This window comes from Pipra filicauda, unplaced genomic scaffold (assembly GCF_003945595.2).
Source record: "Pipra filicauda isolate LSUMZ 115617 unplaced genomic scaffold, ASM394559v2 scaffold80_size11013439_pilon, whole genome shotgun sequence".
Lineage (NCBI taxonomy): Eukaryota > Metazoa > Chordata > Aves > Passeriformes > Pipridae > Pipra > Pipra filicauda.
The window spans coordinates 6,589,827-6,603,906 of NW_024104987.1; the positions used below are offsets into that span (position 1 = coordinate 6,589,827).

General features: G+C 50.7%; 1 protein-coding gene across 1 annotated transcript; it reads left to right on the forward strand.

Moving 5' to 3' along the window:
* The first annotated feature begins 6,197 nt into the window (after positions 1–6,197).
* On the forward strand, positions 6,198–11,772 carry OTOP3 (otopetrin 3). The gene is made up of 6 exons (XM_027749832.2): positions 6,198–6,582; positions 7,663–7,799; positions 8,532–8,590; positions 9,191–9,309; positions 9,943–10,868; positions 11,602–11,772. The coding sequence occupies exons 1-6, from the start codon at positions 6,198–6,200 to the stop codon at positions 11,770–11,772; spliced, it is 1,797 nt and encodes a 598-aa protein (XP_027605633.1).
* Positions 11,773–14,080: the final 2,308 nt, after the last annotated feature.

Here is a 14,080-nt window from a genome sequence, read left to right on the forward strand (position 1 = left end):
TCCCATGTACAGCCCAACACATTGTCTGAGCCCCAAGCTGCTGAGCTCACACAGGGGAAGAAAACACTTTTAATCACCTACTCTCTTCCTGGGGGGCACACCAGGTTTCCTCCTACGTGCTCTTCCTGGTACCTGGCCCCAGGTTCCCAGGGATGGGTGCACTGGGTCAAGCAGGGCAGACTTTCAACTGCTCTATTGTCCTGGACAGGGGCTGTAGGGGCACTTCTGAGGCTAAATAAACTCAGGATGTGTGTATGGAGAACTCCCAGACAGCCCAAGCAGCACTGGTAGAAGCAATAATCCCAATCAACCGCTCCAGGGTGGTAGGTCAGCTGGAACCACAACATCCAGCCACAAACAATCATACTGGGGTAAACCAACATGCTCTGGGGACAGCATAAGCTCTGCAAGGATCCCTGGCTAACCTGAGGCATCTCCAGGCTGCAAGTGTGGGGATGGCAGAGTTTCCAGCCAAGGGCTGAGTTGTTCTTCTGCCCTCCAGCCACAAAAACACATCTTGGGACAGGCAGTAGACTGCGAAACAGAGAGTGAATCCTATCTATATACCCAGAAAAGGGGTATATAGATATAGGGGGATAGAGACAGATAGATAGATAGATAGATAGATAGATAGATAGATAGATAGACAAACAGAGACAGACAGACAGAGGGAAAGTCAGAACACACAAGTCCAAAAAACGAAAAAGAAAAATCCAAAGCCTAAAAATCCAAACCCTAAGAAAACTGTGTAAACCCTCGTGTGCTCAAGGATCGTTTTCTAGAAGGTATCAGATCATGGCCAGTTAATGTGCAAAGGGATGTGCTCCAAGGCTGATGGAGAATCAGCCAAACATCCCTGGGCAGCTCCTCAGCACAGCCAGTATCCCAGGCATGTCCCCCAAACCCGGGTACACGCCTGGAGCAGGCACTGTCACATCCTAACTGCATGGATCCATGCCCTTGCCTGGGACTCTGCACTCCAGGTGAGGCATCACTGCCCCCTTCCCTTCAGACCTGGGGCACAGCTCCTCACAGCCCAGTTAGAGAGCGGGATGTCTCTCCCTGATGGAGAGTTTGTGGAAGGGAAGAACACCCCGAACACAGAATACCTGAGTAACATGAAGGGATCCCACTTGGTCCTTTGTACACGTCCTTGTGACAGATCCCTGTGGAAAAGCACTGCTGGTAGATCTTCTGTGCCTGGAAGGAGGGAAACTGAGGCATGGAAGCTGGGTGAACAGAAAGGCTTTGTCGGAGCAGAGAATGAGGCTTGGCCCCAAGGCCACCAGCAGCATCCTGCTGACTGCTCCTGCCACTGCATCATTATGGAGCAGAGATCCCATCCAGAGCAGGGGATGGGAAATGGGATAGTGATGTGCCTCAGGGTGACTGTTTAAATGGTAGTCACTACAAATGAAGAGCTACAGAAAGCAAAGGGCTGTCCTGGGGCTCTCATGTCTTGCCAGGGGCTCCCAGTCTCACTGGCCTTGGTATAAAATCTACCTTGGCCTCCCAGGGATCCGAGGACCAGCTGTGCCACAGGGCTTTGGTGGAGACATGAACCAGTAAAAGTCACTCCTCAGGGGATGCCAGGGTTAAGAGCTCAGCTCTGGTCAAACTTAAGGAGCCCCAGCCCCAGGACTTGAGACACTGTGTGAGGGTCAAAAAGGTCCTGATTCAGACCCTGACCTGAGGCACACAGGGTCAGAGCCAGCAAGGGAGAGCAGCAAGAAGGAGAAGAGACAGAGCAGGAGAGCAGAGATCACTGCTCAGAAAAGGGAAGGCCACAGCCAGGGCCAGAACTGAGGCATCATCCCACTGCTCACTTCTTAATCATCTGTTATTTCAGGGCGAGATTTGTTTTATTAGAGAAAGAAAAAATAACAATACACTTTTTATCTGGGTGATTTTCCCTGAGGTGTGTCAGGGACAGGGGAGGAATCCAAGATAATTATTATCTGTCAGTGCAGCAGATGGAAAGTGGATGGATTGAGAAGGTCACAAGGCTGGAAATGAGGGATGGGATTGCAGCACAAGGCAAGGTGCAGCCTGTGAGCAGGGTCAGGGTGTTCTGAGAGCCAGGGCAGGAGGAGGCACTTCCCAGGGAGCAAGACAGTGGTCCTTAGAAAAGAGGAGGTGTCAGGAGGTCGAAGGGACCTTCACCAAGGGCCAGCAGGGGAAACACAGAGCCACACTCATGAGTGGAGCCAGCACACACCCACAGAGCCCACCAGAGGGGACGGAGGGACGGAGCTGGGGCGATGCAGCACAGCTCCCCCTCACCCATTTTGGATGAGGCTGCTCTTTGCAGTCACCCCACAAATCTCTCACTCACCACCCCCACAGGAGACGTCACCGACGGTTATCGGCGGCGAAGGAAGGGCGTGGGCTGGCCGGGGAGATGTGAGGGCACGGCCTTCCTCGGGTGGCCTTTGGGCAAACACAGCGGCTGGGCACCCACCTCCTTCCTCCCGGGTCCTGTTTACAGATCCGCTTGGCCCAGCCTGGGTGTTAGGACTGCTAAGTGCACAGATAACACCATTAATAAGCACACACTGGTGATAGCAGAGGGGCAAACATCACTCCTAACGTTTGCCAGCTTTCTCACAGCCTCTGAGTAAAGGCAGCTTCGCCAGGGGAGTGATTTCTGCCATCGATCCAGTTGGTTCAACTCATCCTCTCCCTCCCTGCCCCTCTCCTGCACATTTGCTTACTCAATGACTTGGTTAAACTTTTGTCAATACTTTCCAATTAAACAGCTGCTACTCTTCAAAATAAAGACCAAATTAGGAGGATTAACCAGTCTCCCCGGGCTTTACAACCTCTCTGCATCCAATTTTAGCTCCAAGGCCAGGATAAGGCAAGTCAGGCTAGGAAAGATCTCTCATCTCTGCAGCACAGATGCACAGTGACATTGGAAAAGCCACTGGGGCCAAGCAGGCACTAACATTTTATTTCAGGTCCATCTTAGAAGAAAAAAGCTCCAATTTCACCCAATCTTCAGGATACATTCCAGACTCCTGGCCTCCATTTCCCAGTTCTGCATGGTCACCCCAATTTAGGACCACAACGCTGAAAAATAGCAGGTTTGTTAATGTCTTGTACAGAAATCACTGGCTTTGGTCAACAAAGAGACCACCAAATAGCTTTTGGGAGGTTCCAGTTCCATGCTGAGCTCTAGAACAGAGTCCAGAGGAGAGCCAGGCACCTGAAGGATCTCGATTGCACTCAGGGCATCCCAGAACATGAAAGCAAGAGAGCAAAGACATCCAAGCAAATTGTCCAAGCAGGCTGTGAGATGCTGGTGCTTTGGGGGAAGGCAGAGCAAATCTAGCCATGGGTACTCATGAACACCTGCCCGGGTCAGAGTTCCCAGACTCCACCACAGCAGTGCAAGGGTTTGTCAGACATTAAACATGACCCTTTTGCTGGCAGACATCAAACAATGGCTGCACCAGCACACAGTGGGTGTTCTCACCCAGGAGAAATGGGCCCCTTTCAGTCTTGTTTTCCACCCCTTTCGTCACATCCCCACACACGATAACCTGTGCTCCCTCACCCACTCCCATCCCTCTAATCAGCTCCTTGGGAAGTGTTGCAGGGCTCTGGACTCCCAAATCACGTGTTTTCCAGCTGTAAGGACCTCAGGGCTTGGGGGTTCATCCTGGGACGCACAGGTAAGCCCTCTCTTTCCATGGAGAGGTCCGTGCCCTCCCGATGGACCCTCTAGACTCACCAGCTCAGCCAGAAATGCCAAGTTCCTGTTGCCAGCCACAAAACCAGGAGGATCAGCTCACCACAGTCCCAAGACAGAATCAGTTTGCCCTACAACAGGAGAATGATCAGGGCCAGAACAGATTGGACCTAAAGCATCCCCAACCTGCATGGTCGAGCCTGTGGGGTTGGCACATGAGGCTCCTGCTCTGAAATGAGCATTGATAGGTCATAGCTGTCACCCCCAAAAGCAGCACCTTTCTGCCAGAAGTGCATCAATCTGGTGTCATCCCTGCACCTGGGCTGGACTGTAAGCCTTGCTTTTTGGATCAGTTTGGGTATCTGTGCCCTGGATAAAAGCACAAAAGAGTGGTACAGTTGAGAAAAACAATCTCAGGGTCTACCTAAAAACAACTTAAAAACTCCCTAAAAAGGGAGTGGGAACTCAAGTGGATTTTGGCTGAAGCAGTGTGGGTAAGCACTCCCAGCACAAGCCTGTGCCAGGAGATTAATTCTACACCTGCCTGAGCCACGGCACAAATTAGTCATTGCTGCTTGTGGTTTTACCAGTTGGCACATCCTGCGCCGAGGCCGTTGACATGGGGCAACCCAGCAGGTGTATAAAGGAGCTGATCCCCATTGGCTGCCCGTGGCAGATGTGAGAGCTTCTCACTGAGTAATTAATGTAATGACAATAATAGACCCAAAGTAAACAGGGTGGAAAAAAAAATAAATCAATGGGCTGGGAGCAGAGGCCGCACTTCGTGAGGAGCAGTCCTGACAGCTCCTGTCTGCACCCGGGACACTGGAGACTCCTGTGTGTTCCAGTGCCACTCCAGCCACCGGTGTGAGATTGGCTGCATCCGAGGCTGTGCGAGCACTGGATCCCTCTCAGCAGGCAGCAGGAGGCTGCAGGCAGGTAAGGGCTGGGTTTGGCTGTCCCACACAGCTACGGGGGCAAGGGGTTGGGTCTATCTCTCATGCAGCCTTGTCTGGGCACTTGGGTGCCTCCTGGTGCAGCCTGGATGAGTTTCCACCTGATCCTGCTGATTTTATGACCTCTCCCCTCCCTCCGATGCAGAGAAGTTATGGCCCTAGGAGAGGGGAGGGAATTTGCTCCTGTGCTGCTAAGTTGTGAGAGTTTTGGAGACAAATGGGGAGGATTTTAGGATCAATCTCTGCTAACAGAAGTACCAAGGACCTCAGGGCTTGGGGGTTCATCCTGGGACACACACATAAGTCCTCTCCTTCCATGGAGAGGTCCTGATTGACCCTCTAAACTCACCAACTCAGACAGAAATGCTGAATCCATGCTGCCAGTCACAGAACCCGGGGGATCAGCTCCCCACAGAGTCCCAAGGGCAAGGGCAGGCAGAGCACCTCAGCACACATGCAAAAGAAGAGACAAACACTAAATTTCAACCCCTTTTCAAACACTTTTTCCCCCAAACCCCCAAAACTACATAGAATGTTTCAGGTTCCTCCTCACCTCAAATACATCTCAGGGGGCTGCTTTCACTCCAGTCACTCCCCACTGCAGACAGAGTCAATCCCTGGAGTGAAAGCACCTTTCCGTGTACTGAATCCATAGAGAGGCTGATTTGGCCCAGTTGCTGTATGTGAGCAAAGAGGTTTCTCTCTCATGAGCAATACAGTCCCACAAAGATTTTCCTAAAAGCTGGACGGAAAAGCTCCCAGGCTCAGGATGTCTGCCTGAGCCAATCCCTCGCACTCCTCTGTGTCAGTGTGCTCACAGCCCTGTGCTGCAAGTAGAATAAGAAAGAAAACTGGGTATTAACTGTGTCCCAATGTCAGCCCATGTGGGTGGGAGGTCGGATCTTTTCCCAGCAGCTTAAATCAAACCTTACAGACTCTCTATTTATTCTCTCCAGCTCTGTCACAGTTTGTGTGACCGTTCGGGGAGTGTGGCGCAACTCTCAAAGCCCAAAACCACAAGGAAGAGATTGGACCCATCAACTGAAAATCAAACAGCTCTGAATTTTAGAGCAGGTCTGAGCATGCTTTGTATTTCCACTTAATCCTTACGGCAACAAAGGGAAAGGAGAGAACCTGAATCCAGGGCTGTGTGTGGAGAAGGTGTGAAAGGTGAGGGTGGGAACTGTTTGACCACCTCTGGTCCCAACAGCTCCAAGTACTGGTGGGGCAGAGCAGCAACATCAAACACCCATTTTAATGCAGGTGTCTCTGGAGAGGTTTAGAGATTTTGGCAGAAGGGCCTTTCCCCAGTGCCCTGCATTGACTGTCCATCAGGAAATTTTTAATGCCTAACCTGGGCTAAACACCAACCTCTTTTTCCCCTTCATCCAGCTTCTGGAGAGGGAAGGAAAAGCTGCAAAGCAAGGAAAGGAGGTCACCACACAAGTGGCTCTCACAGCAGAGCACACAACCTCTCATCTCAGCACGTCCCCCCTCTAAACCTCCTCTTTTTTCACCGCAGCAGGTGACCCCCAGGCAGAGTAGCCATGCCTGGCAACAAAGTCTCCAGGCCCTGCCATCACTGCAAGAGCAAGTCAGCATCTGCCCCAACAGACACCTCCAAGATCCACTATGAGAAGTCCTGGCTGTACCGCCACTGCTCCTCGGTGCAGCAGAGGGACAGGCAAGCCCAGAAGGCTGGGCAGCTCTTCTCGGGGCTGCTGGCCATGAACGTCGTGTTTCTGGGCAGCGCCTTCATCAGTAGCATGATCTTCAACCGCGTGTACATCACGCTGGGAGATGTCTGGGTCCTGATGGCCATCCTCAAGGTCTTGTGCCTGTTCTGGATTATCTACTACCTGCTGGGCACCAGCCAGCAGCCGCACGCTGTGCTGTACCGGGATTCCCACGCTGGGGCCATCTGGATCAGGGGTAAGGTCTGCTTTTATTTCTCATCTCATGACTTCTTCCCAGAGCTTGGAAGATACAAAAATTCTTCCCCTACTATTAGAGAGCTATAGAATATATGGTTAGGGCACTGGGAATCTCCCAGTGCCCTGTCAGGCTGGGGGAAGTCAGGGGCACAGTGCGTGCCACAGAGAGGAACCAGAGCAGCCAGGAAAGCCTGGAATGGGGCTTCCCTTCAGCCTCCAGTCCAGCTTCACTCTGTGGTCCCTTCCCTAAGAACAATCCAGGCATATCCCACCTACAGCCCTGCAACTAAGCACTGTGGGAAAGATGTAGGAAAGGTTTTAGGCAGGAGCACTTTGCAAAGCAAGAGGAGAATCACCATATTTACCCTCCAAGAGCGTCAGCAGCCCCGTGCCACCCTTGTCCTTGTTTAACATCACACCAGCCTCGTTTCTAAGGAAGGATTCCTGCCCAGTGAGTCACAACCCAGCGACACCCGAGCCTTCCTGGGAGACTTCCCACCAGTATTTGCCCCGCTTCGAGAAATCACATTTCTCCAAGCAGTCCTGCCTCCCGTCTATTACTGGGTTCTTAATTAGGCATGGTCTTGTTAACTAAGCGTGGAGAATTGAAGAGAAGAAAGCTGCAAGGTACTAGAGTACCTAAAGCTGCAGAGAGATGTCCAAGGCAAAAGGGAGAAACTCGAAGTGTCCCAGCTCCTGCAGACTGTGCTGCCACAAGCCTGAACAGACCTCTGCTCATCTCAGGTTTCCTCCACAAGGCAGAAAGCATCACCCACCATTAGCTTGCCTCTGTCACTCCAGATTGCACAGCAAAGCCCCAAACCCCCTGTTCCCACCTTGTATCCAAGCACAAGAAAATACTTTGCACTGTCCAAACACTTTAAACCAGTCAAAGCACACAACCAGCTTCAGGAATCAGGCTCTCCTTTGTCTCCTTCTCTCAAAATCATGAGAATTCCAGGCAGGAATGCTTCCAGCTCCACACAAATCCCAGAAGCACATCTCCAGTCCCCAGCTGAGCCCAGATGCTCCACAGGCATGTCTTTGTTTATTTACTGGTGCTTTGCTGTTTGCCCAGGGTCAGTGCTGCTGTTTGGCAGTTGCAGCATCCTCCTGAACGTGTTTGAGATCGGCTACACCACAATCCTCATCCACTGCAAATCCAAGGTGGAAATTGTGTTCCCCAGCATTGAAATCGTTTTTATTTGCACCCAGGTACTGCATGTTACTCTTCTGGAAGCTTACCTATTCTCTCTGTCCAATTCCTGGGAGCCCAAGGGGTGGGGGGAAGTGAGGAGACTTGGGAAAGTGGGTGCAACGAGGCATTGTCATGAGCATTGAAGGTATTAAAGTATCACATGCCACTTCAAATGCTATCTGCACTCCTTGTGTAGCACATTGAGAGACATAGGAGTAAGATTCAGAAAGAAATTACCCAAGAGATACCTGACATACCTTAGAATCCAGAGGAATTTGCTTTGAATCAAAGTAGGGAGAGAGGAGAGAGAATTCCAGATTTTGCCAGAGATGTTTGCACCAGTCTAAGCCCCAGCCTCTCTTTGTATTTTGCCAAAAATCCTTTGCACACAAAGATATCTCACACCATTTGCACCTTTTACCTCAACACCAACCCTCTTCTTTCCAGACCCAAAGCCATATTTGAAAAATAAACTAGTTCCCACCTCAGCAGCAAATGCCCACGTGTACAGGGCAGAGGAACACAGGAGGTACATTCAGTGCAGGCACACACATGCTGCCCTCACCCAAGGATTCCAGCACTGCCTCAGCACTGAGATGCAGGTGCCCACATGTCCCTGCACCCTTGCACAGAGGCAGGTTTGCTCCCACCTGGACCTGCACCTTCTTGTCTACCCGTCCCTTTCCACCGCGTGTGCAGCCGGCTGCCAACTGCACCCTGCTCACATCACTATTGTTACCCATTTGCAGGCTTATTTTCTGTGGCACCACTCTAAGGACTGCATTCAAGTCCAGCACAACTTCACCAGGTAAAAAAAGGGGAGAAAAGCTGCCTTCTACTGCTCTAAAGAAACTTTTCCTTTCTGCCTGTGATCTGTTATTACTCCTTGTTCCTGCTAGGACTGTCTTCATCTGATCCTACAGATTCTCTACTCTGGCTCACACAAGAACCAAGTTATGCCTTGACCAGACCCATCCTCCCTCCACTGACCTGGGCTCACCAAATCTCTTCAGTTTTCCCTTGTGCCTTGGACTGCCACAAAGCTCATTCCTTCCTCCCAAATGTTCTCCTGGTTGCCTGTCTCAGGGACCAGTTCATAGAGGGTGGAGGATGAAGTGTGGTGGTCTCCCCATTCCTATCACTGGGAGATGCCTCAGCCTAGACCAGTTTCACCAGTGAGCCAGGCACTGCCCGCCCTGCTCCCTTGGAAATGGCCAAATGGGAATGTACTCAGCCATGTCTGTGTGTGCAAAGTCACACCCCGATGGCCGCAGGCAGGGCAGGCACCGACACACGATATTTGCACCAATCTGTGTGTGGGTCAGCAAGAAGCAAAGGGCAGCACCACATGGCAAGTAGGCACCCAGGTTGTGAATCATCTCCGCTAAGTGCCTGTCTCCCCTCCCAGGTGTGGTCTGATGCTGACCATAGCCACCAACCTCCTCCTCTGGCTCCTGGCCGTGACCAACGACAACCTCCACGTGGAGATGGAGTCTCAGCTCCGTGAGGTGGAGATGCGGTTTGAAGGCAAGGCTCCTTTTTCACACCCTCATTTGTGTTAGGCTGACACAGATGACTTCCAGAATTCTGAACAATTCTTGATCTCAGCGATTCAGATATCACCAGTTCTCCCAAATGCTGAACTTTCATATTATTGGAGGTTGTTTCGAGGAGATGGGCTGTAAGGGGAGAACATCTTCACCTGGAAGAAGGGGATCTGCTAAGAAACCATGGAACTGAGGGGCTAGGAAAGGAAAAGCCCACCATAAGTTAGCATTTTTGCTCATTTTTACCTGTTAACTGCAAGCACAAGATTGCCAGAATAGAAGAGGCTCATGTAATTGCAGTGCTCTTCTTTCTGAGTATATAGGGGAAGAAAAGGGGAGACTAATATTCCAAGGGTAGAGATAGAGGTGTTTTCACTGTGAAGGAAGAGATGTCTCTCACCCAGCACCGTAGGTGGGAAAAGACCTTTGCTAAACCTGTTATTCTGAATCCTCACAGCCATGAGGACTGAGCAGTAATCACTTAACTTCCTACTGACCACTGTTCAAAGCACAGAAATAGATGTTGTGTCTGCACACGAGAAACTCCCAAAGATAGCCATGAAATCCAGGCCATCTCCCTCTTAATTGTCGCCTTCCTCTTCCCATGCTCCAGGCAACGAGACTGCCTCGTGCACGTGCTCAAACACAACCGTCTGCAAAGTCTTCCAGAAGGGCTACATCCTGCTCTACCCCTTCAACACCGAGTACTGCCTCGTCTGCTGCTCCGTGCTCTACGTCATGTGGAAGAATGTGGGGAGACGCATCAGCCACCACCACACCCCTCACACCAAGCCCAAGTTCAAGCTCCAAGGGGTGGTCTTTGGGCCACTGCTGGGCGCCACTGCTGTGATCACCGGGATCTGCGTCTTCATGATGTACCAGATCCAGGTCACCAGCTTGGTCTCCAGCCACCAGATCTTCGTGATATATTATTCCTACTACGTTGTGCTCCTGCCCCTGATGAGTGTGGGTGCAGTGATTGGGACAGTCATCCACGCCCTGGAAAAAAAGGAGTTGGACACGCTCAAGAACCCAACCCGCAGCCTGGACGTGATCCTGTTGATGGGGGCAGCCCTCGGCCAAATTGGCATGTGCTACTTCTCCATTGTGGCCCTTGTGGCCTCTGGCCCCGGGGACCTGTTGAACAGCCTCATCCTCTCCTATTCTGTCCTCCTCATCTTTCAGAACATCACCCAGAACGTCTTCATCATTGATGGGCTCCACCGGCAGCGCTTTGTAACCGCAGCTGAGGCCAAACACACCAGACCCACTGGGCAGCACGTGGTGGCTGTAGAACCACCTGGGGAAGAGGAAACCACAACAAGCAGCGAAGAGGAGCACACCCAGACACTCCCTGGCAAGGAGGAAGATACTAAAGAAGAGCAGAATCGTGAAGACCAGAGACGGATGAGCGTGCTGGAGCTGGGACAGGAGCTCCGGAAAGCTTCCCTGTCCTACATCCACAGCTACTCTCACCTGAGCTGGAAGAGAAGAGCATTGAGGGAGATCTCGTTCTTCTTGGTTTTGTGCAACATCATAGTAAGTGTTGTGCTCTCTGCTATGTCACAGCCTGGCTGAGCCACGATGACCTGTGACACAGACGTGCTCTCCTTGTCTTTCTCTTGGGCCACTAATCCAAGCAAAAACCTTTGCCCACCAAGTTTCAACCTTCTGGTGAGGCCAGTCAAGACAGGTTTTCCTGTTAATGCCCCAGTCTCATAATTAGAAGGTCTCTCTTTTAACCTCAGAGTTTGGGGAGGCTGGGTTTCCCGAGTGCAGGAAGGTGACAGCTAGTAAATCCTTTGTCTCCTAAATTTTAGCCTCGGAAAAAAAACCCATTAGGGTCATTAAGGGTGTTTCATGGGAAAGGTGGAGAAATGTGAGGCAGCAGCAGTAAGTCTTTGTAAACATGAGTCTCCAGGCTTGAAACTCACCCAATAAAGTACACTGTGCCCTGGGATCTTGAATCAACACTGCAGCCTTAATCCAGTGAAAAATTGCCCAAGGAAACAGTGAAACCCTGTAGGAAGATGCAGCAGGCTGGGGCAGAACGAGGCTGTCTTTAGGTTTCCAGGAATTTGACAGGATTTGACTTACAACAAGGAGTCAGTAGCATAACTAAGGGATTTTCCTTCTCCTCCCTGGCAAGGAGATTCCTCTGATACTCCTGAAATACTCCTACAACCACTTGAGCCAGTGCTGAGATTAGGGCGCAGGTAGGGGACAGTTTGTCGTGCTCTGACTTGTGTTTCTTTTCCTCCCACCTCTTCAGCTGTGGGTCATGCCCACATTTGGAGCTCATCCCGTCTTCGAGAATGGACTGGAGAGGTCATTTTACGGCTACTCCACCTGGTTTGTGATCGTGAACTTTGGGCTCCCCCTGGGTGTGTTCTACCGCATGCACTCGGTCGGGGGGCTCCTGGAGGTCTATGTCACAGCCTGAACCAAGCTGGCCCCCCACCCCAGAGGCTGGGAAGGGTCAGTGATGCTGAACAAATGTGCAGAAAGCAGCAGATATGCATGTGGAAGCTTTTAAGATTCTTCCCTCTGGCTTCTGCTTTGAATTCTCCTTGCACACCATCTCCGTGAGTTTCAGAAGAGGTGGTTGTTTTATATTATCTTTTTTCTCCATAGAGAAGAGACTCAAAGCCCATAAACAAACTCTCACTACTCTAAGGACCATGCATGCAGTCAGCAGTCTGCCAGTGGATGCTGTTTGGCAGCAAGTGGGACTTTACCAGCTCCTACTGAGATCTTCCAGATAAAAGAACACAAGAGCAGCCTTCAACAAAAGCAACAAAGACTGACCTGCACTCCACAGAACTTTAAAATCCACAGTCAGAGGTTGCCAGCCCCACCATTGCTCACCAACCCACCATCCTGCAGCACAAAGAGACTGATCAGCCACACCAGAAGCACCTACAGCCATAGTCATTCAGAAACGAACCAAAAGTACACTTTTTATGTGTAATTTTCAAAAAGAAGCTCGGAGCTGCTTTAATGGTCAGAACAGGCACTATTTCTGTTTGCTACTGTTGCTGACATCTGACACATCAACTTGTGCCAGTCCTGTGGGGCCCAGCCCCACTGAGTGCCAAGCTCCTGCAGCCCTCGGTGCTGATGGGCAGGAGAGGCCTTCACACCTGCACCAGTTCAGTGCATCATTTCCCAGCACCAAAACCAGAAGCAATAACACAACCTTGCCTTACTGAGAATAAACACTACCACTCTTGACAGGCATCCCCAGAGCCTCAAGCAGCAGCACTCTGGGTGATCTTTACTTACCATGGATGGTGTTATCTCTGCTGTGGACCAGCCAAGGTCCCACCCCGGCACCCAGGGCTGGTTCAAAAGTGAGCTACCGCCAAATCCACTGTGAATCCCTTCCCACCTCCAACACTTCATCCCTCACTGCTGCTTTGCACATCCACAAACGTCTCCCAAACATCTCTGTGCACAAGGGAACAGGGCTGCACAGCGGGGTGCCTGATCAAAGACCCCTTAGAACGTGTTCTGCAGGGGATGCTTGTTTTGAAAGCATGTGGGAGAGCAAGGGGCTTGTGATTATGGGTCTCAAATACAGAGCCTGATGAATGGAAATAAAGGAGACTGAGTTTTCATGTGTGTCTTGTGAAATCCCTGGGTCTGCTCTGCACTCACCAAAGAACAGGCTCAAAAGTCAACTGAATTAAACCGCTCTTGCGTTCAGAGGTTGGATGGGACCCTGAGCAACCTGGTCTAGTGGAAAGTGTCCCTGACCATGGCAGGGGGTGGAACAAGATGAGCTTGGGTCCCTTCCAACCCAAAACAGTCTGTGATTCTGAGATTTAAGAGCAGGCCTGTTCTACCATCAATCAAAATCTTTCATGGCCCTTACCCAAGGCCAAAGCAGCATGGAACAAAAGCCATCCTCATTATAGCTTCTGTTCCTCTGTAAATCAATCCCAGAAGCAGCGTGGGTTTAGGATCAGAGCCTATTTTTTTGTGATTCCCTAGAAAAACAAGCTCTCCCAAGACAGTAACAGTGATGAGAAGTAGAATTAGAATTAGGATTCAGCATTTGGGCAGTGATAGCACCTCTCTGTGAAACTCTGAGACTGACTGCATGAGCATGAACTTTGCCCAATAAGTGTTTGTATTTAGGCCCATGTCAACAGAAATATGTCATGAGAAATTACAGCTGGATAAATTAGGCTTCAATAAAGTTAATTATTGTTCTCATGTCAGTGTTTGTACCACGAGATCCACAGGAGACACATGCTAAGGTCTGACCTCAAACCTTCTTCCCAGTGACTGACAGCCTGGGGACAAGCAACGATGGCACTTCAAGGGCAAACCCACGACCTGGATTTTATCTGCAGTGTAGCAGATAAAACAATGATTTAAGTTACTGAGCCTTCACAGAGCAGGTGACTTTGGAATGACACTGAATACATGACTGAAGACATGATTAGCATGGACAGGAATGAAGCCCACCAGCCCTAACTCTTACCCACAGCCCTTCTATGTCCTTTCCTAACAACCCCCAGGGCCAGGGTGCCTGTTTGACAGGTCTCAACTGCACAAAGGTTTTAGCACACGGTTCACAAAGTCAGCACACTTGATCCTGTTTGATCTCTGATGATGTCTCATGCCATAAACACAGAAAGCCAAAACCACACAGTTCAGGCTCATTTTTCCAGAGTCCAATCTTCAGTTCTGATTACAAAAAAAATATCACCCCTGCAGAGGAAGCTAGCCTACGGTTATCT